Source organism: Melospiza melodia, chromosome Z (genome assembly GCF_035770615.1).
Source record: "Melospiza melodia melodia isolate bMelMel2 chromosome Z, bMelMel2.pri, whole genome shotgun sequence".
In the NCBI taxonomy this organism is placed as follows: domain Eukaryota; kingdom Metazoa; phylum Chordata; class Aves; order Passeriformes; family Passerellidae; genus Melospiza; species Melospiza melodia.
Window position 1 is genome coordinate 11,379,577 of NC_086226.1, and position 26,762 is coordinate 11,406,338.

Below are 26,762 nucleotides of genomic sequence, written 5' to 3' on the forward strand. Positions count from 1 at the left end.
ACACAAGTTCTAACGAGACTCTGTGGCACATTGAGGTAGTTCTTTACCAGCCCAGGGAACAGAGGAGGAGGCCCCGTGCCCCAGAGAGGGCCAGGAGGCTCCACAGCTCCTGCCAGCCACGACCACCCTGGGAAAAGCTCCAGCTCCCCCCACAGCCAGTCCCAGCTCGGACCATGGGTGCTCATGGATCTCTAACCAGGACAGAGCACTGAGCTCCTCAAACACAAGGATGTCTGTATCCTCCATCCATAAGGATACACATGTCCTGTCTCCAGACCTGTGCAGTGGGATGTGTCTGGAGGATCCACTCTACTCATCTCTCACAGAGGTCATGGGAATTCCCTGAACTGGAGCCTTTGGAAAGTGTTGTTGATAGAAGGAAGGGATTTATTCACTTCATCTTTCTAAACAGATACTGAGAGCAGATTTAAATTTAGCATGTGTGCAGAAACCTTTGGCAAGTTTTGGAGCCAAAGCAGAATCAAAAAATACTTTTGTATCCTAAGGAGGAAAAAAACCCAAACAGAAGAGCACAAACAGTATAAGAAGCAAAGATGGACGATCACTTGTGGATTATTTGCCTTTTTAGTAAATAGCTGCAACGAGAGTGATAATCCAAGAAAGCTCTGGAGGATGTGTAGGGGTCAGCAGAAAGTGCTGAGGAGCCGATACACTGTATGGACAGCCCACACTTATGCACCACAGGGCACTGAAAAACTTCCTTCTCATAGTCACAGAGGTTGTAACCTAGACTTCGCTAATGGCTAAAAATGTAAGAGAGCACACAATGACTCAGAAGCTCCAAAGCAGACTGTTGGGACCCAAAGAGGGCTGGCATACCAAAGAAGCACAGGTACATTTTTGCTGGACCTTCAAAAGTTACCTTTAGGTTTAAACTGGAGAGAGCTTTTGTTGTGAGTTGGTTTTGTTGGTGGTAGGTTGTTGGGGGTTTTTGTGGAACCTTCAGTGAGGAGGCAGAAGCAGTGTAAATTATTGCAAGGGAAAAGTAATCAATCTTTCTTTTGGCTTCTTCTGGGTACTAACCTTCAGCTGTCCTAAGATTTAGACTCACAGATTTCATTTCCTGTGTCCCAGACGTTAGAGAAAGGCAACAGGGTGAGACAAATAGACTCAAATATCTCCTAGAAATGAAACAGTTTCTGAAGCAAAGGTACAGAACTAAAACAAAATGTACTTTTGCTTCAGGGTATTCTCAATACTAGGGTTTTTTTCTTTTCATTGTGGTCCCTCATTTCCCCACCCAGACAAAATGCAGCCATGACAACATGGAAATCCCCTGAGCAGCGCAGCTCTGATAATAAGATTATTCATGTTCAACAAAAATATTATGTCTGAAAAGACTTTTTCTTTTAGTTTGCTCGAACTGAAACAGGAAAAAAGAAAAAAAAAAGATCAAAGTGATAGCCCACTCAATTATAAACAAGACAAATTTAAAGTGAGAAGGTGTAATTTCTACACAGTGACCAATTTGCACAGGAGAGACTTTCTTTAATGACGTTTCTGGCTGAAAATGAGATAGAAATTACCTTAAGGGCTTTTAGAATAACATGATAAGGAAGATTACTAAGAAAAGTGTTGAAATTCTCAAGTAGTCTTTTCCGAAGCAAGCAAGGTACAAGAAATCACCAGGACTTAGGTATAAGAAACCACCAGGACTCAATGTCACTAATTCAAGTCTGGCTGCAATGTACTTTGGTCCAGCACAGAAAACTTGAGCATGAGAGATGAGTACAAGGAGCTGCTGAAGTCCTCTCAGCTGACTCAGAGAGAAGGAATTTATTGAAGGGACACCAGGGCACAAACAGAAGACTTCTGTAACAGAAGTCAGGCTCTTGAGTGAGGGTCGGTCAGCCCATGGTGGTGCCACCTCCAGTGGCTCCTGCACACATCCTGCTTTGTGTGGGTGCCCAGGCAGGTCCCTCTCCTGCTGGAGGCATTGTAGAGCTCTGCTGAGCAGACACCTAGCCTGCCTCACCCTGGGCTCTCCCTTAATTCAGTGGAGAGAAATAAATGCATTTAGGGGTTTAGATTTTGTCTGTGTTAGGACGAGATGGAGCTGCTCCTCCCCGGCCAGAGAGCGGCAAAGCAAGGGGAACCCTGACTCAGCATGCACCCCTGGGAGGCTGCCAGGGAGCCCAGCCCGCCCTGCCGAGCCTGCCCAGGCCCAGGGCACCTCCAGGCAGGGCTGTGGGGAGCCCCAGGGAGGAGCCATCAGCAGGGCTGGACACAGAGCTGGGAGATCTTCCAGTCAGCCTCGCCGAACTCCTGTGGAAAGGGAGACATTTCTTTCTCTCAAAACTGGGCAAGTGAGTCCAGAAACTGTGCCTTTGCTACCCAGTGCCCCTTGCCTAGGGCAGTGAGAGACACTGCAGGACAGTGCTTGATGTCCTGGGAAGAAGGAATCTTTTCTAGCTATGAGACCTGAGCTTTCTTCACTCTGGTGAGCATTTTCAATTATTTCCTTGCAAACAAAAAAGCTGATGTTGCTTCCATGTTAAGTCTCCTCATTATAGTGTCATAATTTTTCTGTTTGCTTGGGCATTTTTACAAACGTTGCCCTCAGCTTCCTTTGCACCACCAACCTGAAGCTTTTTTTGGTGCAGCCAGGGCTGTGCCAGAGTTTGCTCTTCTGTTTCAGGCCCTCAGCTCACCTGTAGTTAGCCACATCAGTCAGGCCCTGTGCACGGCCCTGCTTTGCACTCTGGCGTGCGTCGGTGGATTCAGCCACAGAAAGGGTGCAAAGGAAATATCTAACACCTCTTTATCTTTCACTTTCCACCATTGCTTTGTCCAAAGCCCGAAAAAAATGTGATTTGCCAGTTTGCTCTCAGGAGCCAGGTTTTGCAGAATTAGCCCTTTAAACCACAGGTTCTTCTGGGTCAGCATTGCCTCATGCAGGACTTCACAGAATCACCAGAGGTTTGGGGTTGAAAGGGACCTTTGAAGATTCCCTTGTTCCAAACCCCCTGACAGGTACACGGGCACCTTCCACCAGACCACATTACTCAAAGCTGGCCTTGAACACTTCCAGTGATGGGGCAGACACAGCTTCTCCGGGCAACCTGTGCCAGAACCTCACCACCCTCACAGGGAAGATTTCCTCCTGTATGCCCAATCTTAATCTGCCCTCTTTTATTTTAAAAACTTTTCTCCTTTCTCACTACAGGCCTTGGTAAATGATTTCTCCCTATCTTTCTTATAAGCATCCTTTACATACTGAAAGGCCATGATAAAATCTTTGCAGAGCCTTCTCTTCTGTGGGATGAACAACCCCAGCTCCCTCAGCCTGTCTGTGCAGCAGGTGTGTTCCAGCCCTCTCCTCATCTTGCTGTCTTCCTCTGGCCTGGTCTGTGTCCTTTTTATGTTAGGGCTGAAAGAGTGCTCCAGATAGGGTCTCACAAGAGTAAAGAATCTGTCTGCGCAGCAGGTGTGTTCCAACCTTCTCCTCATCTTGCTGTCTTGCCTTGATTCAATATGTCTGTGTCCTTTTTATGCTGAAGGTGAATGGAGTGCTCAAGTAGGATCTCTCAACATTAAGGAATCACCTGTTGCAGTGTTGCTTTTGACCCTGGTGGGTCAAAAGCAATCACACCTTATGTTTCATACCAGGAATATTTTTCTCCCTCGGACCTATGCACCTCTCTTGGGAGCAAAGTGGATGCCAGGACTAAACCATGCTCTCAGGGAACCTGCAGCAGGAGTCCCACCAGCCGAGTCAGGAGCACTGTCAGTGGAACATGCTCCCTTCCCCTCTGGGCCTCCCCAGGCTTGCCCACACGAGCGGATCCAGAAGGTGCTCAGTCCAGGAGCGGGAAGCAGTTTTGCAGTAAAAGCTCAGCACTTATCTGTGCTTTGGCTTCCTGCCCGCTGCCACCAGCCTGGCTGTGCGTAGGCATGTTTACATTTCCCCTGGCGAGGTGCAGGCAGGCTGGGCCTATAAAGCAGCGGTGCAGGGCTCTCGCACACACACCCCCTGTGCACACATGCAGCGTGCTCAGGATGACACAGCCCGCCACCGTGCTGAGCATTTTCGCCATGTTCCTCCACACCACTTTTGGGGAAAGTGGTTGCACCTCAGCAGACGGTGATGGTGAGTCATTTCATCTTCATCTTTCCACTCACGTATGATCTTGAAAAACCTCGGTTAAGAGATCCAGAATGCAACTGTGTGATTAAACACATTTGTGTTTTAACTTCCAGTCTCTCTTTAGTGCCAGTGCCTGAGGGGGAGCTGGGGGATGCCTATTTAATTTAATCCCCAAATCTGCTGTCCTTGTAACATTCTAATCCACATGAAATAAAGGAGCCCATAACTGTATGCACAGGGCATGCAGTGCCAGACCTGTTAATCCTTGTTGTAGCTAGTGCTCGTGTGGGGACTTACACCTGGAAACAGGGATAACCTCACCCTTCTGCAGCCCATGGTCACTCTGAGCTGCTACTAGAGAGGGGTGAGGTTCTGCCTTCTTTTGCTCTTGCCAGTGTCCTCCAAATAAAACTTTTTGATGTAACTCAAACTTGGCCCAAACTGTTCCACTTCAAAAGCCAGACTTTTACATTTCCTTTAAGCAGTTTCATCAGCTGTACATGGGATATAGTGCCAGTCTCCCTTGTAGCATGGCCGATGAAGCAACTCAGCTAGGGGGTTCTCACAGTGCATCACTAACAGCATTCATGCTCTGCTCAGCAAATAATTATAAATTAACAACACTTTAAATTCAGCCTTGTTGTAGACTTTATGATCTTATTTAGGGGAGTGAAAAGTATTTAGCAGCATCAAGATGAAAAAAATAAATAAGCAGAATATAAAAACAAAATAAGCAGCAATAAAACCACTGTTTCAGGCTGCTATTCATTTTCTCAACAAGGAGATGAAAAGTTTGATTTAGAGATTCAGTCCCAATCTGCTAAACACTTATTTCTCTGATACTTAAACAAACAGCAGTGACAAGAATTTGTGCACTATGCCTGAAGTATATGGGCTATCACTCAGCTATTGGTAGGTTAGAGCTCCATTGTCTGGGAAGAAAAGGGTTTTCATTTTTAGGAGGAGAATTGTTGTGTTTTTAGGCTCTCTCTCAGTTAGAGAATCTCATTTTTCCTTGGGTGTAATTTATTTTAACTCATGTATCTGGACAGTTGTACATACATATGTACATAGAGAGAACATGCATAAGTTTTTTCATTAAAATAAAACAGGCACTGGCTCAGAACTGCATCTAACCACCCTGGGGTTTTTATTTGCCATTTATTTGTATAACTGGCAGCTGTTTAGAGCCAGCTTTGGAAAGCAGCTATGGTGATGAATGTTCAATGCCAGAGATTTATTGTTGGTTTTGCTGAAATCTTCAGGGCTTCCAAAATCAGATATGATCAGACCTTTGCTTGTTTTGTCCCTAACATGAGTAAATCATTATTTCCTTATACTTGAAGACAGAATATCCCCACTGTGCAATTAGCAGCTTTTATGACTTCTTTATGAATCTCCTGTGTTTGGCCAACAAACTAAGTAGTCTGGGGTAAAATGACCCGTGATAGATATTTGACTTTCACTCTTTGCCTCTCTGACTTGCCCTGGCTCCTTACTAAGTGCCAGTAGCCAACTTAGGCATGAAGTTGCCCTTATGGGCACTCTTATGGGCAGAGGAGGGAAGAGCTAATTGCAGCACTTGCCTCCATCTCCTCCTCTCCTCTGAGCATCAGGCTGCCTCCCAGCTGCTGTCCCCCAGCCAGGAAGAAGCAGTGGAGGCCCCCAAAAGCCTCAGGGAGCTCCAGGCAGAGCCAAGGAGGAGCAGGCAGGGAGGGTGCAGGTGGCACGGGAGGCTCATGGGCACGGCACCCTCAGTGGTTCTCCTACCCACACTTGTAGGGTTTGTCCAACCCATCTAAACTGTTGTGACTCAAACAGGTTCTGCCTGAATCAGATCAATGCTAGAGTCTCACACTGCTCTGTCCATGGAGACAGCAGCGCTTAGCTGTGCCCCTGGTGTCACGCCTTGCTGTCAGTCCTGGTGGCTCTGGAGCATGAAGCTTGAGGATGTGAGGATGTCCTTGGCCTCTGCTAACACCCTGCACTTTCTAAAGGCTCCTGAGATTCCTGCTGTGGTTTGGACCATCCTGCTGGATGCTGTCCAAACCCAGGAGAGAACCATTTCTGTGAAGGACCTGCCATGACTGTAGCTATGAGAGCAGTTTCTATCCCAGTTTAGAATCGCTCCTTCCCAAGCCCTGCCTTGATTTCAGCAGAGCCAGGTTCATGGCTCTGCCTGGTCTGCACTTCTCAAGGCAAATATTACAACAGTCTTGTAAATTTTTAATTCACTGAAGAGTCCTTAGCAGTATGAGTCATGTCAGACTCATAAAACCATTCACGTAGCAAACACATTTGTGCGTGACGGTTCTGAGGTTTAGGGCAGAAGTGAGGCTGAGACTGTGTGCATGCTTATGTCAGACAAAAAAATTAGTCAGCCCATGGAAAAACCATAGCAGAAATAGCATTTCAAGTTGCTTACTTAACACTGTTCCTGAGGTTTAATTATCATGCATTCTATGGTTATTATGTTATTTCCATGAATAAGGAACCATATAATCGCAATGTGAATGTTCAGTGTCTAAGTGGTAAGGTCAGCTCTCCTTCCAGTGTGGCAGCAAAGCTTCACTGTGTTGGTTAAACCTTGAATGCTTGTTTGAACTACAAGACTAAACCTTTTCTTCTTTTCATTTTGCAACAAAACTGATAGGGAATGAATTCAAATTTCTGTAACTTTTCAGCAAATCGATAGTGAATAGCTGAAATTTTTTTTGATAAGCCATTTATTGTCAGGTTTTTTAAGTTGATGCAAAATCTGGTGTATACAGTTTGCGTTTACAGAGATCACCAAGCAGTCGTATAGAAAGGCAGATTAGTCATCCTAACCTTTAAGTTTTAACATTGCCTTGAGTATAAAGCAAGTCTCCTGGCAGTTGCAAGTAAAATCATAAAGAGAGGCTTAGAAAATGACATATCTGTGCATGTCAGTTTTGGATGTATATATCTGGATAAAATATGATGCGTTGTTTTCCATTTTAAACAGATTCATTTCAGCTTACTTGGTATCCTCCAGATTTTTAATACACATATTTTTATGCACACCCTTTTACCCACAAATATGCAACTGCATGTGCTACATATTCCTGCACGAGCATGTCTGCCCTTATGGCACAGGGCTGCACTGGACAAGACTCTCACCTCTGTGAAACTGCTGCAGAACTTGTTCCAGAGTTGGGCTGCTCTCTGTCTTGAATGTGATGGTTAAATACAGCAGCTGTATTTCTGCGTCTCTCTGTGTCTGTGTCTGTATGTGTCTGCATTTCTGTCTCTGTCTCTGCCTCTGTGCTGCACAGGTTCTCCCCTCAAAGCAGCAACACTGCTAGAGGACACTGCATTTGTGGTCCTTCAGGGAGATCTGGGCTCCCTGAGCTGTGCTGAGAAGACCAGTAGTAATTTCTTAGCACAATTGCTCATGGTGACAAATGGGCACTAAATGTTAGGGCATGGGGGAGAGATCTCCCTGAGGGATCTGGATTAGTGCAGCTTCAGATGCTCCCACCCCATCACTGATGCTGGTGGCAGCAGTCCCCTTCCCAGCCTCTGCCTGCACTGCTTTCACGTGTTTCTCTGCATTTCTGACTGACTTCTGGACTTCTCTTACTCAAAGTCTGACTGCAGATGCGAGAGTTGGCCATCATGTTCTCCAGAACATTTTCTCCAGAAAATTTCCATTGGAAATTTTTCAACAGGCATTTCCCCACTGTGCTTGTGAATTCTGAGTCACTGACACCCCACAGCAGATAGCAATAGGACAAGGAGGAACAGTTTTAAATGTCAGAAGGGGAATTTAGATTAGATGACAGGAAGAAACTCTATATATAGTGAAGCTCTGGAATGAGCTGCCACAAGAAGTTGTGGATGCCTCATCCCTGGAAGGGTTCAGGGCCAGTTTGGATGAGCTCCTGAGCAAACTGATCTGTGGGTATCATTCCTGCTCATGCTGGATAAAGCTAAAAGATCTTTAAGATCCCTACCAACTCAAAACTTTATTTGATTCTGTGATTCTTTTTATCATTGTATCAGGTGTCCTATATGGCAAGGACCTGTCCGAGTAGGAGAGGATGAAGCAGGGGATCGAGCATAATCCCTTAACTCAGGAAAGAGGTTTATGTACCCTTAACCATTGGTGAAAGGAGTCAGAGGCATTCCTGCCCTTAGGATCCATTCTAGGGCTGATAACAAGAACCCTTTCCCTATCCACTTGGCGATAGTGGGTGAGCTTTCATGAAATGAGGCTAAACTGGCATTTTCTGCCAGAAAGGACTTCTCTCAGAAGCGTCATTTTTTACATCACTGGCCTCAAACATGCCAAGTGTAGGTTTTTAAAATTATGCTTTTACTCAAATCATGATTGTGTTATTAGTCATTGAAGCAAATTTGCAGGAAGCCATGCATTCTGGCAGAAAGCCTAAGATTTCCCTCCTGAGCCCAAATTCGTGACATTTCAAAAAGCTTTCCAGTACAACCAAAATGTGGCTTAGCCGCCTCATGGCACCAAAATATTCTTGCGTGTGGGTGGACTTGGCTGGCATGAAGGGAGAGCAATCTTGAGAGGTGCAAATGTCTTTTAACTTCGTTTTGGACAAGGTTTCTCTGATTCTTACAGAACAGGTTGGTTCAGCCTCTTTCTTTCAGGCAACCACATAAAGAAACAACCTCCTATACAATGGAGCTGCAAATCAAATACACTCACGGGTTTACTTCAGCAACATCTTGTGAATATCTCCTTAGGGACTCTCGGGGATGACGAACCAGACAATTTTGACATTGATTGCTTCAGCCAGCTGGAAATTAAGGACTCCTTCAGCAGCCTGACCTGCAATTTCACCGAGCTGTCTCCTTACAACACTAACTACACCCTGTCTCTGTGGTACGTGCTGTCAGTCTGTCCCTTGGTAAACAACATGCAGGGAAACAGGGGCAGCAAAGCTAGACAAATTCCTATTTTGCCAAGTTTGAGTACTGTATTCAGCAAAGAGGAGGAGTTTACTGAAGCAGAACATAACTCCTTAATGAGAAAAAAGAAAGAGCTGGAAGTGCCTCTAAAGGGGATTATAGTGCCTACAATAGTTCTAATCTTGCCTCTGTTGCTTTGAAATATGAAGCAGGAACTGAGAGTTTTTTACTTTAATTTAAATGGTATTTTAAAAAATGTTTTTGAAGACTAAATCCATACCAGAGAAAATTCTTCAGCAGAAGGTTAATTTTCTGCACCTGAGAAAATGCCTTCATCTAGGTTAAGACAAAAACTCAGCTATTGTCTTTGCACACAGAGACATACAAGAAATACACCAGAACAAGCACACAAACCTCCAACAGTTATCAAACACATCAGTCATCTCCACTTCCTATTGAGGCCTTGAAACTCTTTCCACCCTTTTTTTTTCGCTGTTGCGCCAAGCTGAAGGTCATATTTTGTTTCTTGAACATACAGATCCTTTTCCCATTTTCTGCTTTTCCTGAAACTGAAAGCTGTGTGGCAGCCAAAAAAAGAAGTGGATATTTTTTGTGAATCTTTATATACTAGTAGCTAATTATTTCCTTTTATTCCTTACAGTTTATTAGAATTTTTCTATTTTCATGGGACTTGTTATTGGTTTTGACTGAAGTTTTATGGCAGTTCTCAAACATGGGAACCACACAAATGGAAAAAAAGTTTTAAAACCACCATGTGATTCCCTCAAGGACAGGCTGACTGTTGACATCTACTTGCTACCACCTAAGTCAATAAGAAATTTCTCTGTATCTTCAGAAAACATCAAAACACATTCCCTTATACTTAAAAATAGCAGTGGTAAGGTAATTTTTGAAGATGCAAAATTTTAACACGTGCACCTCCAATTAAATAATTGCATTTTTTTCTCAAGAGCTCTGTGATGCTCAGTGTGATTCACATCACTTTTTTATTGTGCTCAAGGACCACAAGGAAAAACATTATCAGTCTCTCAAACTTCTTATTTGCATTGCATTAATTCTTATTTCACATGGAGTCTCACTTCAGTGAGATAAGTGAAAGGTGCAAGCAGGATAGATCTCTTATAGTAAGTAGTTAAGTCATATTAACACTGAGAAATTATTGTTGTGTCACTTTGGCCAACAGTACCAAGGAAGACAACAATTATGCCTGCTCCAACATGAAGAAACAGGAAGATGTATTCTTCTTACAGTTCATTGATATACTCTCAAACAGAGATGTTTGCATGTACTCTGAGACGAAGAGAAGGATCTGCAGGAGTCTGGTTGTAACTGACATTGGTGAGACACTTAACATTTTGTTTAAGAAGTTTAAAAACATGGATGTTATGTTATAGGGGTTAATGGGGAAAAAATAGCCCAGCACAAAACCTAAGGGTCAATCGGGATGAAGGCATCATAAAATAGCATTTTAGCAGGGCGTGTAGCCGGGATTGGGGTGTTATCAGAGTGTGGTGTTTCCCCTGACTCAAAGCCATCATTATTAGCCTCCATTCAAAATGCGTAGCTGAATTCAGGCTGATAGTGACACTGCCCAGACCTGGACATAGACTGAATCCCAATCCAGGGCTGAAGCTGCTGTTTCTGAGTGAGGATGAACTGCCAAAAAGGGACATTTTGTTAATCTCTGACAGGGATTATGCAGTTTAGGGACTGGCCAGCCCACGGATAGCATGAGTAACACAGGGAACACAAGGCTGCTAGATCTCACTTCATAGTGCATCCTGTAGCCTGAACAAGGTGCATCCTGCACTGGTAACTGTGATCAGGCTAACACTCACCAGGGACCTGCCTGAGCCAAGAAATAGGAAATTCAAGGGGATTCACAGGATTTACTGTTCTTGGTAACCAGTGTCATTCCAGGGTGGCAGAGAAGCCTGGGTAGGACAGATTCTTGTCTGTTCTTCTCTGGTGCCACATTGCTTTGTCTCTGGTTGGCAGTAGGCACTGCAGCATCCCTCTCTGGTGAAACATTTCTGCCACAGTCCAATAGTTTTGTAGTAATCTTACATTACCTCTTAGTTTATGGGCCAGCCTGGACCATCTCTGGCAGTGCCTACTCTAAAAACTGTGGAAGATCTAAGTATATGGGGGTTGTAGAAGGAGCAAGAACAATTTATGGCTATATGTGTTTTCCTGAGAGGAGAGAGGTGTGGGCTCTGTGTTGCTGTGAGAGCTGATGTACTTACCCAGGTGAATTCAGTGACACAGCCACAAGTGCCTGCAGGTCTCAAGCCCATCCAGCTCAGGCTCAGCTTGGAAGGAGCCTTGAGGGCTGCATTTTGGACTTGATTTACTTGCACAGGTGGTCTCAGGCACAGTCTCCTGCAGACCAGGTCAGATGTGGGTTCACAGCAAGATTGTGGAGCCACAGCCCCCTCTAGTCTATCTAACACCATCAGAGTTTGTAGTTCCCTCTGTCCCACTGCCCTGACAGACAGCCACAGTGGTACCTGAGCACAGGCTGCTCCCGAGTACCTCCTCCCAGCTGGGTTTTGCCAGGGGTCTCCATCTCAGAGCAATGGCTAGAGGGACTGAATTTCAGGGCTTCAAGCTGCCACAGGGGTGGGCATGGTCAGGAATTGTTTTCCAAGACTAAATGTCACATCCTTCAGAAGCTGCTCCCCCACTGGTCAGTCTCCTTCTCTAGCAGGTCAAAACCCAGCCCCTCTCAGGATCAGGGCACAAGGGTGAGCTGGGGCTCAGCATGAGGATTACCTAACTCAGGACAGCTCTTCCTCAAAAGAGGTCACCCTGCAGGGCTGTAACCCAAAGTGGACTTTTGTTCACATTTCAAACCCTCTTTATTTTCTAATATTATTCTGCTCCTGTGTTATCCTGATTTGTTGTCATTTGCAGTTAAGCCCGAAGTACCATTTGCTATAAACATCACCTATGAAAGGGAGGCAAATGAATATCTCATTCGTTACTGCACGCCACACTCAAGGAAGAAATACTTAAAGGACAAACTAGTGCACCAAGTAGCCTATCGGCAGAAAGAAGGTACTTGGAAGGTAAGTGGTGATGTATTGGTGTGCTCACACTAATTTCCAAAATTAAGCATTATCAAAATTACCTGTAGCATGTAAAAATGTAAAAATCTTCATTTCTGCAGATCTCCATCTGAAAATTTGGAAAGGTGCAATATTTGGCATTTGGAAATTTCAAATATTACTAATATTAGACTATCAGTCAAAAGAGGTTTCATTAATTTGGGCTTTGCAGTGGGAATAGAAGACACCAAGTGTTGAACCATTCTAAGTTTGCTCTTTGCTGTGGTGGTTTTGCTGTTACTTTCTGTGCTCATCAGTCAGTAAAACTTGTTGCCTCTACTTATTTTTCAAGTTTCTTCACATCTCCTCCTTTTGCACTGAATCCTTCCAGGCTCCCAAGGCAGCCCTGCAGCTCTCCCACCCTCAGGCTGTCTGAGCCTGTGGAGTGGGTCTGCCTGGGGCTGCAGGGATCTCTGTGTCCCCTGTCACCAGGGTGTGCATGCAAAAGCTGCTCACAATGTTTGAGAGCATGGACTACACCTGTGTTCCCTACTACAGAGGGAACACAGTGCTCTCCACCAAAATCAGATTTGTTACCTGGAGTGCAACAAGGCAGTAATTACACAGTGGAGAGAAACATTGACTGTTCCAGTTGCACAAGCCTGGGTGCTCAGTGGTATTCCACAAATCAAGCACTACCAAAACATTTTACTATTAATACATTTTAGCAAACAAAGTAATTAGTGTTCCTTGGCCACAAGTTACATACTTCTCTTACTAATTAGTGTTCCATCTTCTATAGGTTAATGATTCTCTCCCATCTCATGCTAATTAGCCCTCAGGCTCAGTCTTTGTCTTCCCTTGTCCAGGTGGGCCATGAGTCAGCAGTCGTGATCTGCTCCTGCCAGAATTACCTTCTAGCCAGTTCAGAGCTGATTCAGCAAAGTCACTGAGTGGTCTTTATTAGTTTCTTCCTTATCTTGGGGGCTCTGCCAAATGTCCTCTATTATGGCCCAAAAATTCTGCACTCTTTGTGTCCATTACCATCACTGCATCCTTCTTCCCAAGCTTTGTTAACCTCCCCCCAGGTCTCACAGCATCGAAGCATGGCAAGACCCAAACCTTAACAAGGCAATTCTACCCACCAGTAATTTGTTTTTCTAACATCTGGACATCATTTAGAGCGCTTGCTTATTAACTGCTCTCTGTTTCACAGATTAAATATCCTTCCTGGTTGATTAGGCTTGAAAATATATAAAGATCAAACATCAAAGAACTTAAGGGAACAAGAAAATGGATTCAGGCAGCAAAATATATTGAAATGGAGAGCACCAGAGCTGCACTGCAGGATTTCTGCTTCTTCCCTGTAACTGTCCTCTCAGACATTGTCTTTTTATGCTGCAGAAATATATTTTTTCCCCATCTCTCCTCTGAGCCTTTTCATGGAAGCATATATTTCCTACAGCAGTGTCAGCTGCCACAAAGCACAGTTAATACTCGCAGCTGTTTTCCTAAAAAGCTTTTATCCAGCATTTGTCTCTCTTCTTAATACTATCTGGACTATGCTCCTGTTTAACTAGGCTGATGCCCTGATAAGCACCTGTGTAATAGCTAGGCAGATGGAGTAAACAGCACAGCATTTCAGGGATGCACCTGATCTCACATATTTTGCTGAATTCGAGGATAATTCTTCAATGTCTGTTGGAAAAATAATTGTATTTTTTGTGTGTGTGTGTGTCTGTGTGTGTGTGTTTAGACAATAGAGTCACCATACCTTCAGATAAAATTGCTGGGGAAAAACCTTGAAAATGAAGCATCGTATGAGGTGAAAGTACGTTCTCAGCCCAATGGAGATTATTTTAAGGGCACATGGAGTGAATGGAGCACTTCCAAGAGCTTCAAAACAGCAAGAGAGCAGCACTCCACAGAAAGCTGTAAGAGCTGAAAACACTTTGGTCCTCCTGAAGGAAAGCAGAGGTGGGGTCTGGGCTCCCTGGCCAGCCTCAGCAGCAGCAGGGATGAGGGAATGGGGAGGGAAGAGCCCACAGCCACAGCAGGCTCAGCCCTCACAGACACAGGCACTCCAGGGAGGTGACTCACAGAGCAGCTGGATTGCTCTGGTCTGGGGCTGGCTCTCCAGGAAGATTTAAATCTCACTCAAGGGCAGTAAGGTCAGAGGAAGTGCTGCCATGAGAGCATGAGGGTGTGGGTGCAGAGGCAGATGAAGGCTGACTCACTGCTTGCTGCTGGCTGGCTTGCCAGGGGAAGGAAGAGCTTGCATTTTGGGTAAGGCACAGAGCTGCGAAGCATGACCCATTTCAGAACCCTGGGCTTGGGTGTGAACATGGCACTTGAATCACAAATGCAACACAGGATAAAATCTCATCACTGCACATGAATAATCTTTGTGGTCCTTGGGTCCCCCCAGTCCCCAGGGGCACCTCAGCATTGCAGGTGTTAGAAGTCATCTCTGTGCTGCTGTGAGGACACAGAGAGTACTGATTTCAATGCACAGAAGGTGACAGCACCGTTTAAGCTGCTTTAATCCAGACTGTGAACCCAGCTCGAAGCTCAGCCAAGTGCTGAGGCTGGGGCTGTCTATCATTCACCCCCTTCACGGAGGCAGAAGAAATGAGCCCAGCCCAGTGATAAGCAAGTGCAATACTTGGTGTTAATTCCTAATTTATCATCTGAAAAGACATCACTCTTAGGGTGGCTTAACAGTGAGACATTTACATGCACTGGCTGATGCTCTTTGTTTTCCTTCAGACAGCAGTGTGGTCATGGTTATACTCTCCATCCTGGGATTCATGCTGTCCGTTGTTGTGATTGCACTGATCGTAATTTTTTGGGAGAACAGGTAATCTCTTTGTATCAGAAAAGGTTTTGGAACCCAATCCTGTTCTGACAGTCTTATTGCTTTCCCCTGTTATACTTGTGAACTATTCTCTCTCCATCTCTGGAACTCTGTATCAAGCTGATGGCAAGCAAAGAGTAGAAATGAGCAATACAAGAGACAGTGTTGGCAGGCAGAGGATGACCTGCCACTTGGACCAGATTCCAGTCCTGATCTCAAAACTCTGGGAACTCCAGTGAGCCAAAGTCACCACAGAGCACTTACAGACTCAGTGTCTCAGTGGAGGCAAATTTGACTCACAAACTTCAAGCAAAATCCAGAAAAGAAAGGAACCTGCGGGTTTTAGCAAACTCCTAAGTGTGGAAACAGCATGCCAGAGTGATGACCTCTTTCCCGTTCACAGGCTGAGTCAGGGGGCTGTTTGCTCTGTGGTGCTTTCAGAATCAGCAGGGCAGAGCCCTCTGCCTTGATGGTGCCAGACACCAGCCTGGCCAAATCCTCTTCCAGCCAGCCACGAGGCAAGACCAGCCCAAACTGGGTCTAAGGATACATTAATTACCCAAGCAGTCCTTGGCCTGCAGTCGGGTTTTTTCATATATCTGCTACACAGCAGTAGATGGATGACTGCAGATATGTTTTTAATGACATGGCTCAGTAGAGCTGACAAGCTTAAGAAAATGAACAGATATGTAGATAACGTTATGAAACTAGAATCTGGAGGGACGAAATCCAAGTTTATCTGTAGAAGATGAACTCCTTGCAAGATAGAAAGCTCAGGACTCTTCAGCAACACTCAGAGCAGTCTGTCCATGACATCTACCTCAAGAGAGGTAACTCTGTGTTGAGCTCCTTTTTGGGGCAACGCTTGGCCTGTGCCAACTCCAGAGTAACACATGGGGATTATCTGAACAATGTTAGTTGGCCCAGCCATACCATGCCACAAACTATTTTAATAATTACACATTTTAGACACTGGAGTTATCTGCTCTAGTGCTGCGTTATTCACAAGTATAGAGGGAGCTTGAGATTTCTTGTTCTTGCATTTTACTGTTGCTGGGAACCTGCGATTATTTAACTTTGCTAGAAGTCTTGCTTATATATAACTGCAGCAAAAAACAGGTGAGATTTTTTGATCCCAGATATTTCCATTTTAGAAAGAAGAGGGTTTTATACATGTGCATATATACAGCCACACAGGCACATAAATAAAATTAAATAAATATTCATATACATGTATAATTTTAACCCTGCAATGATTGAAAATCAGTTGGACAACATTCTCTGGATGCATCATAGGTGACAGCATCAAGCAGCACAACATGAGAACTTTGCTGATCAAGGTAGCAAAAATGAGACCTGTAGAATAAGACTACAGGAGAGATGTCTGAAACTCAAATTGCTGGCCAAGGAATGGGACAATATGCCATTCTTTGAATTAATTGAACAGAAGCGAGTATCAGCAAATTTCCACTTTAACCACAGCATCTTCTTGCACTTAGAGAAAACAGTTTCACCACAGAGAGCCCTGTTCACACAGCTAGATGAAAACAAGCAACAAACTCTTTGCCAGCATAATTTGCTGCATTTCCAGTACTTAGTGAAGTGTTTTGTTTTAACTGTGACAATTTGTGCACTCCAAAGAACAATGACTTTTTGGTGACCTTTACAATTCCTCTTCTCTTGTCTGGTTTATTCTGAGGCTTCTCTGACTTTATTCTGGATAATGCCAGCCAGCCCTAAGGCTTTGTGAGAACTGGTACAAATGATGCAACATGAACCTCTGACACCTCAACATAGCCCTCTCTCATGCTGCTTTTTGTCTACTGTTGCTGTTTCAGGATCAAGCCTGCTGTATGGCCAAACCTTCCTGACCATAAAAAAACGCTGGAGCAACTATGCAAGAAGCCAAAAAACGTATGTATGTTCTTCCATCTGTTCTTCCATCTTTCCATCTGAGCGCAGACTCTTGGGGACCAAACTAACACTCATGAGAGACAGTATGTGCATGTGCTGCATGAGCTAGGACATCTTTCTTAAATTACTTCTACATTTCACTGAAAAGAGCTCACATTTGCTCATGCAGATGTCAGCCAAGGGTATGGAAATAACACGAAATTGACCTAGTGCCTGAAGTTTGACTTGAGCAAAATATCTACAGAGGTCTTGGGAAGTTGATGTATGAAGAAAGGCTGAAGGAATTAAGTTTCTTTACAGAAGAAAAGGAAGCTTGTTGTGGGGAATACTATTTACAACCTTCCAATACCTAAGGTATATGTAGAGAGATGGGAAAGGTGCTCTCATCACACAGCTGTGTGGAGACAGGAAACACACACCTCTGGTAACAGAGGCAACAAGCATGTGTTGCTTCAGGGCAAACTTCTTTCAGATACAAGGAAAGAATCTTCCTTGTGAAAAGAATTAAACACTGTGTAGCCTGCCCAAAGACAAGGTAGGTTCCCCTTTGGGATTATGTTTAAGGCATGGCTTGATAGGGCTCTGAAGAGCCTAATCCAGGTCCTGCTTCTGGCAGAAAGCTGGACTCCACAGTTCCTTTCCAACCAAGCTGCTTTGGTGATTCTACAAAAGTGTGATCATGAGCTGGATGGCAACCTCTTGCAAACATCCCTGGTGGCATCCATGCACCCTGACAGGGTCAGCAGCATTGTTCATACATCATGCAGTATGTGAACTGCTTTGCCAGTTAAAAGCCAGTTGGATGAGTAAGGCATTAGTGCTGTTCATTCCAGGTACATTATTAACATATTATAAATTTCATAGGAGGCCTAACACAGCTCCCCCAGCCCCTGTGCTCCCCAGCTGAGGGATTCCTAACGTTTTTCAGGAAGTCGTGGCAAATTTTTACTTCCCTTGCTGCTAAATTAGGAAGGCGAAACTGAAAGATACCACCTGGGTGGGCACACTCCTTCCTGTGAAATGGCAGGCAGGCAATAAATGTGTCTCACAAAAGTCTCTGAAACACTGTATAGAGCATAAAACACTCTCTGGGGGTACTGCCCAGAGGAGGGCACTGGATGAATGAAGTTAATAGAAAAAGGGATTTTCAGCCATGTGATAATTTATTCTGTGCTAACCTATTGTTCAGCCTGCTCAGGGTTACATCTGGAGTTAAAGAAATAATAAATACCCTTCTAAAATAAATTATCAAAGTATCTTTTATCTTAAGCTAACACCCACTGTTGACTAACTGTGCTGTTCCCTTTGCCACACAGAATTTTGATATAAGCTTTAACCCAGAGAGTTTTGGTTATGTTCATATCCATAAAGTGGATGGCCTTTGGGCAAAAGCTGAACTGGAAAATTTTCTGCAGCCATCAACTGCTCCAGAGACAAGCCTTCCAGAAAAATTCAGGAGTGGATCAGACCTGAAGATGATCCCTGCAATGGCAGACAGAACCAGCCCAAACCTGCCGGTGTCTTACGAAGGGGTCTGGCCGGCTGACGCCCTGCACAGGCTGCTGGGCCCCAGCCAGTTTGCAGTCACCGAGGGCAGCTGCAGCTCCAGCACCTATGAGCTTTGCCACGGCAACAGGGCGCCCCTGCACGACGGTGGTTTCAGCCTTTCCTCCACGCGTGCCCTGGATCCTTCGGGGCAGCCCCATCCAGAGCCCCTGAGCGGCGACACCCGGTGCCAGATGCTGCCTCACAGTGACATGAGATCAGCCAACAATGAGGAAGCCTACGTCACAATGTCCAACTTCTACAAAATCCAGTAAATCTCACAAGAATTACAGCATGCAGTTTTTTCTCCAGCACACGCAGGATACTGAAGGTTCCTGGCTCTGTTTTCCTGTATCCTGAGCGTTCCCACCTCCCTCATGCGCTCTGCTCACGGTGCAACCTGCAGGGAAGGGGGATCTCCTACACTGCAGTGAGAAGCAGCCCATCTCAGCATTCAGTATGCTGCTTGCAGTCTTCACTGCAGCAGAAATTAAATTTAATTCAGCCTGATTCTGATCATCAAATCTGTGTAATCCAGAGCAGTGACAATGCAGTCCCAGCCGAGGATCACAGCATGTCTCGTAGAAATTAATGAACTCTTTTGTTACCCTCTTGGTTACAAAGTTAAGCTCTTAGTAATGCCTTAGCAAGAAATATGGCAATAAATTCCTTTTAAATAGAACCCAACCTCTTTTAAACACTGGTGGGTCAAGACTAACTCCCCCCTAGACAGTCAAAAGACAGTAAATGACAAAAGAGACAGGAAATTAGAGTTGCAATCAAATATTAGATGCCTGGCAATTCAGGCAGCTTGAGCACCACAATGAGAGTTGGCTGAGTGCCAAGCAAAAATGTTACATGGGCCCACCTGAGGAAGATGTTTCCTGAGATGGATTTAGTTTTTTGTTTGGTTGATTTTGTTTGGGTTTTTTTGGGTGGGGGTTTTGAGACTCAAATTAAAACAAAGCAAACCCTAAATGCCACTACTTTTTTGCTATTGGCAAAGATCTGCCCTTAAGCCAGTTACAGGATGCACAGGTGCTTCTGCTAATACTTTTGAGGTCTTCAACATTTCATATACCAACTATGAGAAGCAAAGTCCTTTCTCTTCCTAGGAGCTGAATTAGGTCTGTAAATTGCATGATGCTCTCCTTTTCTGCAGCTCTTATGCAATTATTAGTGTAGCATAAGTGCTTTCCATGCCAGAGACTGGGCTGACCATGTTTGTTTACTAGCATTATTCCCAATGGCTGTGACTGCACACAAGTACTATGAATTTGGACAGGCAATGTTCTCATGCAACATCTGACATAGGAAGATGGATGGAATGTTGTGGATCCTTGCCAGACATCACAAGACCTAATTTAGTTTTTTTAAAATATCTTATAATTTGCCATGAGATTTTTTTTGTTTGTTGGTACTCTTTTATTCTTTTTTTTTTTTTTAGTTTTTAATTTTTTTTTCATTGTGACTTTTTTTCTTTATGGTATTACATTTATTATATTTTTTACATTATGGCTGAGCCACTTCACAGTCCTCTTTGGATGCTGCACATTCTGGAGCACACACTTGGAGGTAAAGCTGCTACAGCCACATGGTTGCATGACAGCAAAGCGTGTGGCCATGGGACATCCAAGCTGCTTTCTTGCACTCTGGACTCGGGGTTCGCCTCACTGTGCAGTCTCAGTTCCTCCAGCTCTTTGAAATTCTCCTTTACCTGGTTATATTCACATTCCCAGAGCCTAAATGGTGAAAAGAGTCCTCTCTTATCCTCAGAGGATGAGATGCTCATTTGTTCTGACTCGTAATGGTCACAGAGATGTCGCAAAACCTCAGCTGCTTCCATCTGCCTCTGCCAAGACAGCTTTGTGCCAGGAGAGCAGCAGAATGAATCTGATCACTGAAAATCTCTTGTGGCCCTGTTTCAAGAATATATGGCAGAGAGTGAGGCTTGCATTAAACTCAGTTGCTTGAATTAGAATTGAATGCTGCAGGAGACAGTACAAACCAAACAGCAATTCTGGAGCACATCAAGCCAAAACCAGCCTTCCCAAGACAGCACTCCACCTCCTCCACCTCCACCCAGTGCAAGGGAAACTTTCAAGTGGGGAGAGCTTAACAGCTACTGTGTGCAAAGGGGCCTCGGATTTGGCTCAAGGCATTCCAGTGACATTTTACAGAATGGTTTTTATTGCTGTTTACCGCCAAATGGAGCATTAATTGATGCAGAAGAAAAAGATCAAAGCCCTGGGCATTCATTTTCTTTATAGTGCTTGTGTTTTTTTTCAAACAGAGCTGCTGATAATGCTTATACTGTGAGAAATTGCACAGTGTGACTGTAGATACGGACAGACTATACTAGAATGATACCTTCTTCCATGACACAGTGACAAACAAAAAGGGGATAGAGGAAGAAGCAAAAAAGCACATCAGGAAAATCTTCTGCAGTATGTGCTATGCTTCCTTCAATTTTTGTAATTCTGTATTTCTGTAACATATTTGTTGGATGTATGCAGATATAACCACTTTCAGCTTTATTTCAGGAAAAAAAAATAAAGCCAAATATGCACCAAAGCCGAAACACCACAAGCATTTCCTGTCTGTTGCCAAGTTATATATAGTCCATATATGAGGATACAGCCACGGCTATGTCTGGACGATCTGTCAAGTAGTCTCCTTACTCTACATGACAATTTCTCCAGAGCTGTCCACAGATTTCCATCTGCCTCAGTAATCACACAGGAGTTGTGCTCAGCTTTCACATACTCCATGCACTTCCTTTAGCTCAGCACAACTTTCCTTCTCCCCCTTCTGCCCCCAGAGCCCTTGCTCAGCTGCACACCCAGAGCCAGCCTGCTGGCACTGGTTTCTCTGTAACTGCAGTATGACACAGTGCCTGGAGCTGCCTGCTCCTCCCTGCTGTGTGCCCGTGGGGCTCCAGCCCCTCTCCTGTCCCCCTGTCGTGGGGACACACAGTCACCCTCCCATCTTTGCTTCTCCCCTCTCCTGTGTGCAGCCCATGCAAACACCTCCCAGCACTGTGAGCGCTCCTCTCCTGCACTATGCAAGCCTTTCTTAGCTGTACACAAACAAACTTAGACTATTGTCAGTTATAACAATGACTCATGGTCTAATTCTAATGATGCTGTAAAATGCTAATTACATCTCAAGGCAATAGTCATCCCTGGCTAAAATCTTTAGTTTGTTTACCACATCTCCTCCCCTTGCGCACATTCATTAGACAGGCTGAAAAAACACACACAAATGCTGTGTGTGTCGGTGGGGCAGCAGACGACCATCTAGCTAAGTGTGGGGAGGCAGGAGGACTGCTTCTGCCAGGGTGGAGGGATGGCTAAATGCCTGTGATGGGCAGTGAAATCTGGGCTACAAAATAAACATTGTCCCTGCACTGCTGAAGGGACATGTGGCTGAGTCCAGGGCAATTGTTGGCAGGCAGAAGCTGACTATGAAACCATCTCTCCTGGCAGCAAAGGATGTGGTGATGCTGGCAGGGCATTTCTGCAGGGCAGGGGTACGGCCCCTTCTCAGCTTCTTAGCAGGAGTGTTTATTGATTTGAAGGCCTGTATTGGTACAGCAATACAGCAGTGCTGTAACCTGGGGGGAGAGGCAGTTGGATTTTAGTCAATACACTTTTAAATCAAGCTAGTTATCTCTGGGGTTGTGGGGTTTCTGATGCTATCAATTAAAAACAGATAAATCGTGATATAAAGAAGACTTACCACCTCTGTGAGGAATTATTGTAGAGACAAACACCTCCTTATTACTGTGATCATGAAGCCACCCAAATTAACACTCCTGTGTGTCACAGAGCATTGGCAAAACAAATCCAATGCTCAGACACACAAGAAAACAACTGATAATGCCAGAAAATGCAATTGCTAAATTATACCGACTCTATCATCCCTTGCTCACGCGGCAGCTCCAGGTTTCAGCCAGGATCGCTTTTCCTTGGCTTCCAAGCGCCACCTGCTGAAACACGAGGCGCGTCAGAGCCCAGCCCTTGGACACTCGCTGCTGCCATCATCACATTGTGCAGCTCCAGAAGCGCTGCTCAGATCAGACCTGGGGGAAAAAACAAGCCCACAACAAGCTAAGAAGTATTTCACTTCTTTGTAGTCTATGGCCCTAATGAAGTTTGGGCAAATAAAAGCAAAAGACAGAGTTTCCAGGATTTCTTAATCTTTAAAATGAAGTAGGCAGCAGTGTCCACAGAAGAACTAACTCCATAGCAGTAACTCAGAAATTCATCTTTTGTTACCTAAGAATGAGAAAACCAGTGTTTAAAGGGTGATGGCTATAGATTGTGGCCCAACAGACTCTATATTTTGCAAAACTTCTTTTGCATCTTCCAGGGAAGTCTGTTTTTTACATGTATTACTGCAGCAAGCTCCAACACAGAATTTAGCTGAATGACACTAAGACCAATGGATTGAGATTCTTTCTCTGGGAAACAGGCCTGCTGTTATGAGCTAAAAAAAAAAAAAAAAGAAAAAAAAGAAAAAATTTCTGAGTTACTGTTAAATATTGATGGCATAACTTATATGTCACAGCAAAATTAGATTAGATTAGTCCAACATGAGGACCACCACTGAATGAATATAAAAAGCCCCAAAAGCCCCAAAGTTTTGTCAAGCAACATAAAAAATGAGACACAAAGCAGAAATGCATTGATGAAAATGTCTGAAGGAATAAATCTATGCCTCAAAGTTGGAGCTTCTCCAAAACAGTCTGACAATTGTTTTTCCAGAAAATGTACATAAGCTGAAAAAAACCATGCCACCTTTTGAAAGTAAAAAATCCCAACCAACAAAAGAAAAAGAAAAAAAAAAAACAACTAACAAAAACCAAACAAAAATAATGTTTTAAATGAAAAAAGGAACAGAATTTATCTAAGGAAAATAAACACTTCCCACATTTTACCACAATCTCTGCTTTTCCACAGAAAACCAGACTTGATTCAATTTCCACAAAACCTTGTGCTTTCTTTCTTTCCAAGGTATTCAACAAAGGCTGGATCCTGTCCCCAGCCTCCAGCTGCAGCTCCTGTTGGGATCAGCAGCAGTGCTTGAGCTGGAGGGAAGCCTGGATCCATGTTTCTGCGGAGCTGGGGCTGCTGTACCTGGGGTGGCTGCAAACCTCCAGGCATGAGCGTGGAAGAGGTGCTGGAGCCCAAACCAAGCTCCTTTAAAACCACAGGGGTTTCAGACTCTGCTGAGGCACACACAGTATGGCCAGGGGCTGCTGCAAACAGAGGGGCAGCTCTCAGCCACCTGAGGGCTTGGTGTTGAGCACTGGCTACTAGGAATCCTGCTTTCTGCTCACCCTACAAGGGGGGAAAGCTAAAGAAACAGGGTGAGCTGTAATCACAGTGACAACAGACAGTAGCAGCTGCTGGCAGTGCCAGGTTGCTCTTGGCATTACCTCTTTACTGGGAAACCTCAGTCTGCTGCTGCTGCTCCCAGGGTGGAGGATAGGAGATGCAAGACAAAAATCAGCAAAATCACTGGTCTTGCTCCTTCTGCCAGGGACAGCTCTTGGATGGCAAAGCCATGCTCTGCCTGCACAGCTGCAGAGGTTTGAGGTAGCACTGTGTGCAAGGAATTACATAAAGGCAAGCTGGCTTTCATACGGCAATGTGCACAGGTGATTTCATCTGCAAGACCTCTGCTGCTGCCATCTGCCTCTGCCAAGACAGCTTTGTGTCACAAGAGCAGCAGAATGAATCAGATCACTGAAAATCTCCTGTGGTCTAGTTTCAAAAATATATGGCAGAGAGTGGGGCTTGCATTAAACTCAGGTGCTTGAATCAGAATTTTGTTTTACAGGAGACAGTATTAAAAACCCCCTACATTTCTGTATCACATCAAGCCAAAAAATTTCCTCCCACAGACAGAAACATGAAGCCACAAAGAGCACAGGGAGGCCAGAATGAAAATGTAGTGAAGGAAGCTGCTGAAGTGCCGTCTTCCCAAGAGGAATACACCAGAAGAAAAGACTGTCTCACTCATCTTTTTTCCCGTACCTGGTGCTCTTTTGGGGTAGTGGGGTGGTGTCACCGAGGTGCTCTGATGGCTCATGCAGAGGCAAGAAGTGGGGGCAGTGTTCTGGGAGAGTTATAGGGGCCTTTTCCCTTGTTCCTGCAGGGCTCTACCAACAATTTTGGAGCAAACTTCAGTGCAGGCTGTTGAGGAGTGTAGACCTTATTCCTGACAGGACACTGTGCCAGGCAGCAGGCTGGAACTCAAGGTGCAGGCCAAACCTCCACCTCTGGGACTGCCCCCCTGCCCTGCAGAATCAGATGTTCCTGTGGTTTGTGCCATCCTGTTCAGCAGCTGTTGCACAATCAGAATGAAGAAATAGTGCTTTGAACATGAAGCACCAACCAAGATCTCCCATCTTGATGCTACCACCAGATACAATGATGTGCATTGCCAACTATCTCAAAAAATCTGCTGCGTGTGCTGTGAAGCCACAGGCTGGCAGGACAACATCACCACTTATCTCCTGCATCTGCTGGGTCTGTAACCAGCACACTGCAGCTGCAGCTGAACAGGGGCCTTTCAGCTTCATTTTTGGGTCCCCCAGATCACAGAGAGGGAGAGAAAAGTGCTGAAGGGAGGCTCTGAGCGCTTGGTGCTAGTCCTGAAAATCCCTCTTGTCTGGTTCAAATCCCTTTAATTTTCCTTTAATTCCTGAAAAGCACTTCCTCTGCACATCGAATGTGTGTGTCCAGTGTGCCATTATGGCTGCACGTTCCTCAGTAGAGATTTTACTATCTAACAGCTAATGCCAGTGTTTGTTCCATTAATTTGCACACATATTAATCAAACTACATTTCGTACAGGACAGATTCCAATTTGAGTTCTACAGTGTCTGATTGCTAGTGAAAAATCATGGGTTTTGTGTTCCCAGATTTTTTTTCCTCTGCAAGCACTATACCTTTTCTGAAGTTACCAGCTGTTATTCAGACTGCTCTAAGAGCAACTCTCTTCCCATAGAAGTGAAAAGAAACTTTGCTCCTGATTTCCAAAGCTCATGAAACCGGCCCTTGGAAAATATGATTCTGTACAAATGTTGAAATTACTCTGCTGGGAACCATGCTCTCAGGAAACATATCCAGTGAGCAATGAGGTCCACACACAGGCAGACCTGAGCTGGGAACTGTTTTGAAAGCATCAGGAACACACCACCAAGGTGAGGGGGCTTAAGTTTTCCTGGATCACAAACCCCATTAGTCCAGCCCAGTGCAGAAATCTTGTCCTGAAGCACAGGATTTTTCCCAGCTGCCACAGGCTCCGCTAAGGCTCCCAGACCCAGTGACAAAACTTCCGCTGGTTCCCAAAAAGTACAGTTGCTTTCACTACCAATCCTCCCTTCTGAAAATGTATATTGGTCTGGGATTAAATAAAATTGGAAGGTATTAGTACCAAGGACAAACTGGCTGCAGTTACTCAAATTAAAACTGCTACTTCCCTTGAACTAATATCAGCCTGTCAGATCACTGCAGGCTGGGAAGACATGAGATAGCAAGTCAAAAGGAAATGTTTCTTTCATTTTGTGATTCCCACAATCCATCCACATCACTTTCTTTCTGTTTTAAAGAGAAGAGATATAGCATGACACCATGTTGTGAAATCAATTAATCAAAGAGAAGTGCATGGATTGTATTCAAGCTGCCAGACCACGTACAGCCCCTATTTGATAGTAAGTTTGTTTTTCATATATATTGACACTTCAGTAGCATTATTGAAGTAAGTAAAGGCTCCTCATATGATGGCTGGCAATTATAAAGAGAGTTTCTCCACCATTTTCCAGTGTCAGCCATACACGTTTCCAGAGTCTTACTGGTCAAGAAACTAATAGAGCTAACACAACCTTCACTAAGGAATTGGAAGTAGCTATTGCTCATACTGAGATCACTGCTGGACAAAAGAAAAATAGGGTTTGCAGAGGATTAGTGCAGCAAGCATTCAGGACTTCAGTGTTTGAACTGTTAGCAACCCAGGCTAAGAGCAGCAACTTCATGAGAAAGGCTGTTTTGAAGTCTATTCTATAATCCTATACTGCTTTTAACTGTCTGCCAGCCTGAAATGGAGCAAATGCTGCTATGCATAATGCATTTACTCTCTGCTACAGTAGCAGCTTCTCAGTCTAGGAGAGCAGCAAAATGATGAGAGAGGAGCAGAAAGTAGAAGAAAAAAGAAAAAAGCAGCAAAGCAGGAAAAATTAGACACCATACATTCGCGCACTAGGTTTTGTCAGGAAGTTTTTTACAGTTTCCTTTGAGTACTATTTCTGCCCTGTCTATATGGACAAAGGACAAAAGATGAACTGAGACAGCCTCAC

At 44.5% G+C, this 26,762-nt stretch overlaps 1 protein-coding gene across 2 annotated transcripts; it reads left to right on the forward strand.

Annotated features, from left to right (window-relative positions):
* Positions 1 to 3,980: 3,980 nt before the first annotated feature.
* On the forward strand, positions 3,981 to 20,977 carry IL7R (interleukin 7 receptor). 2 transcript variants are annotated; one of them, XM_063179649.1, is made up of 8 exons: positions 3,981 to 4,111; positions 8,843 to 8,981; positions 10,212 to 10,366; positions 11,945 to 12,099; positions 13,835 to 14,012; positions 14,848 to 14,938; positions 16,774 to 16,849; positions 18,166 to 20,977. In XM_063179649.1, the coding sequence occupies exons 1-8, from the start codon at positions 4,021 to 4,023 to the stop codon at positions 18,667 to 18,669; spliced, it is 1,389 nt and encodes a 462-aa protein (XP_063035719.1). In that variant the 5' UTR covers positions 3,981 to 4,020; the 3' UTR covers positions 18,670 to 20,977. The 2 variants fall into 2 exon arrangements, with proteins under 2 accessions (XP_063035719.1, XP_063035720.1); XM_063179650.1 differs by having other exon boundaries at positions 18,265 to 20,977.
* The last annotated feature ends 5,785 nt before the right edge of the window (positions 20,978 to 26,762 follow it).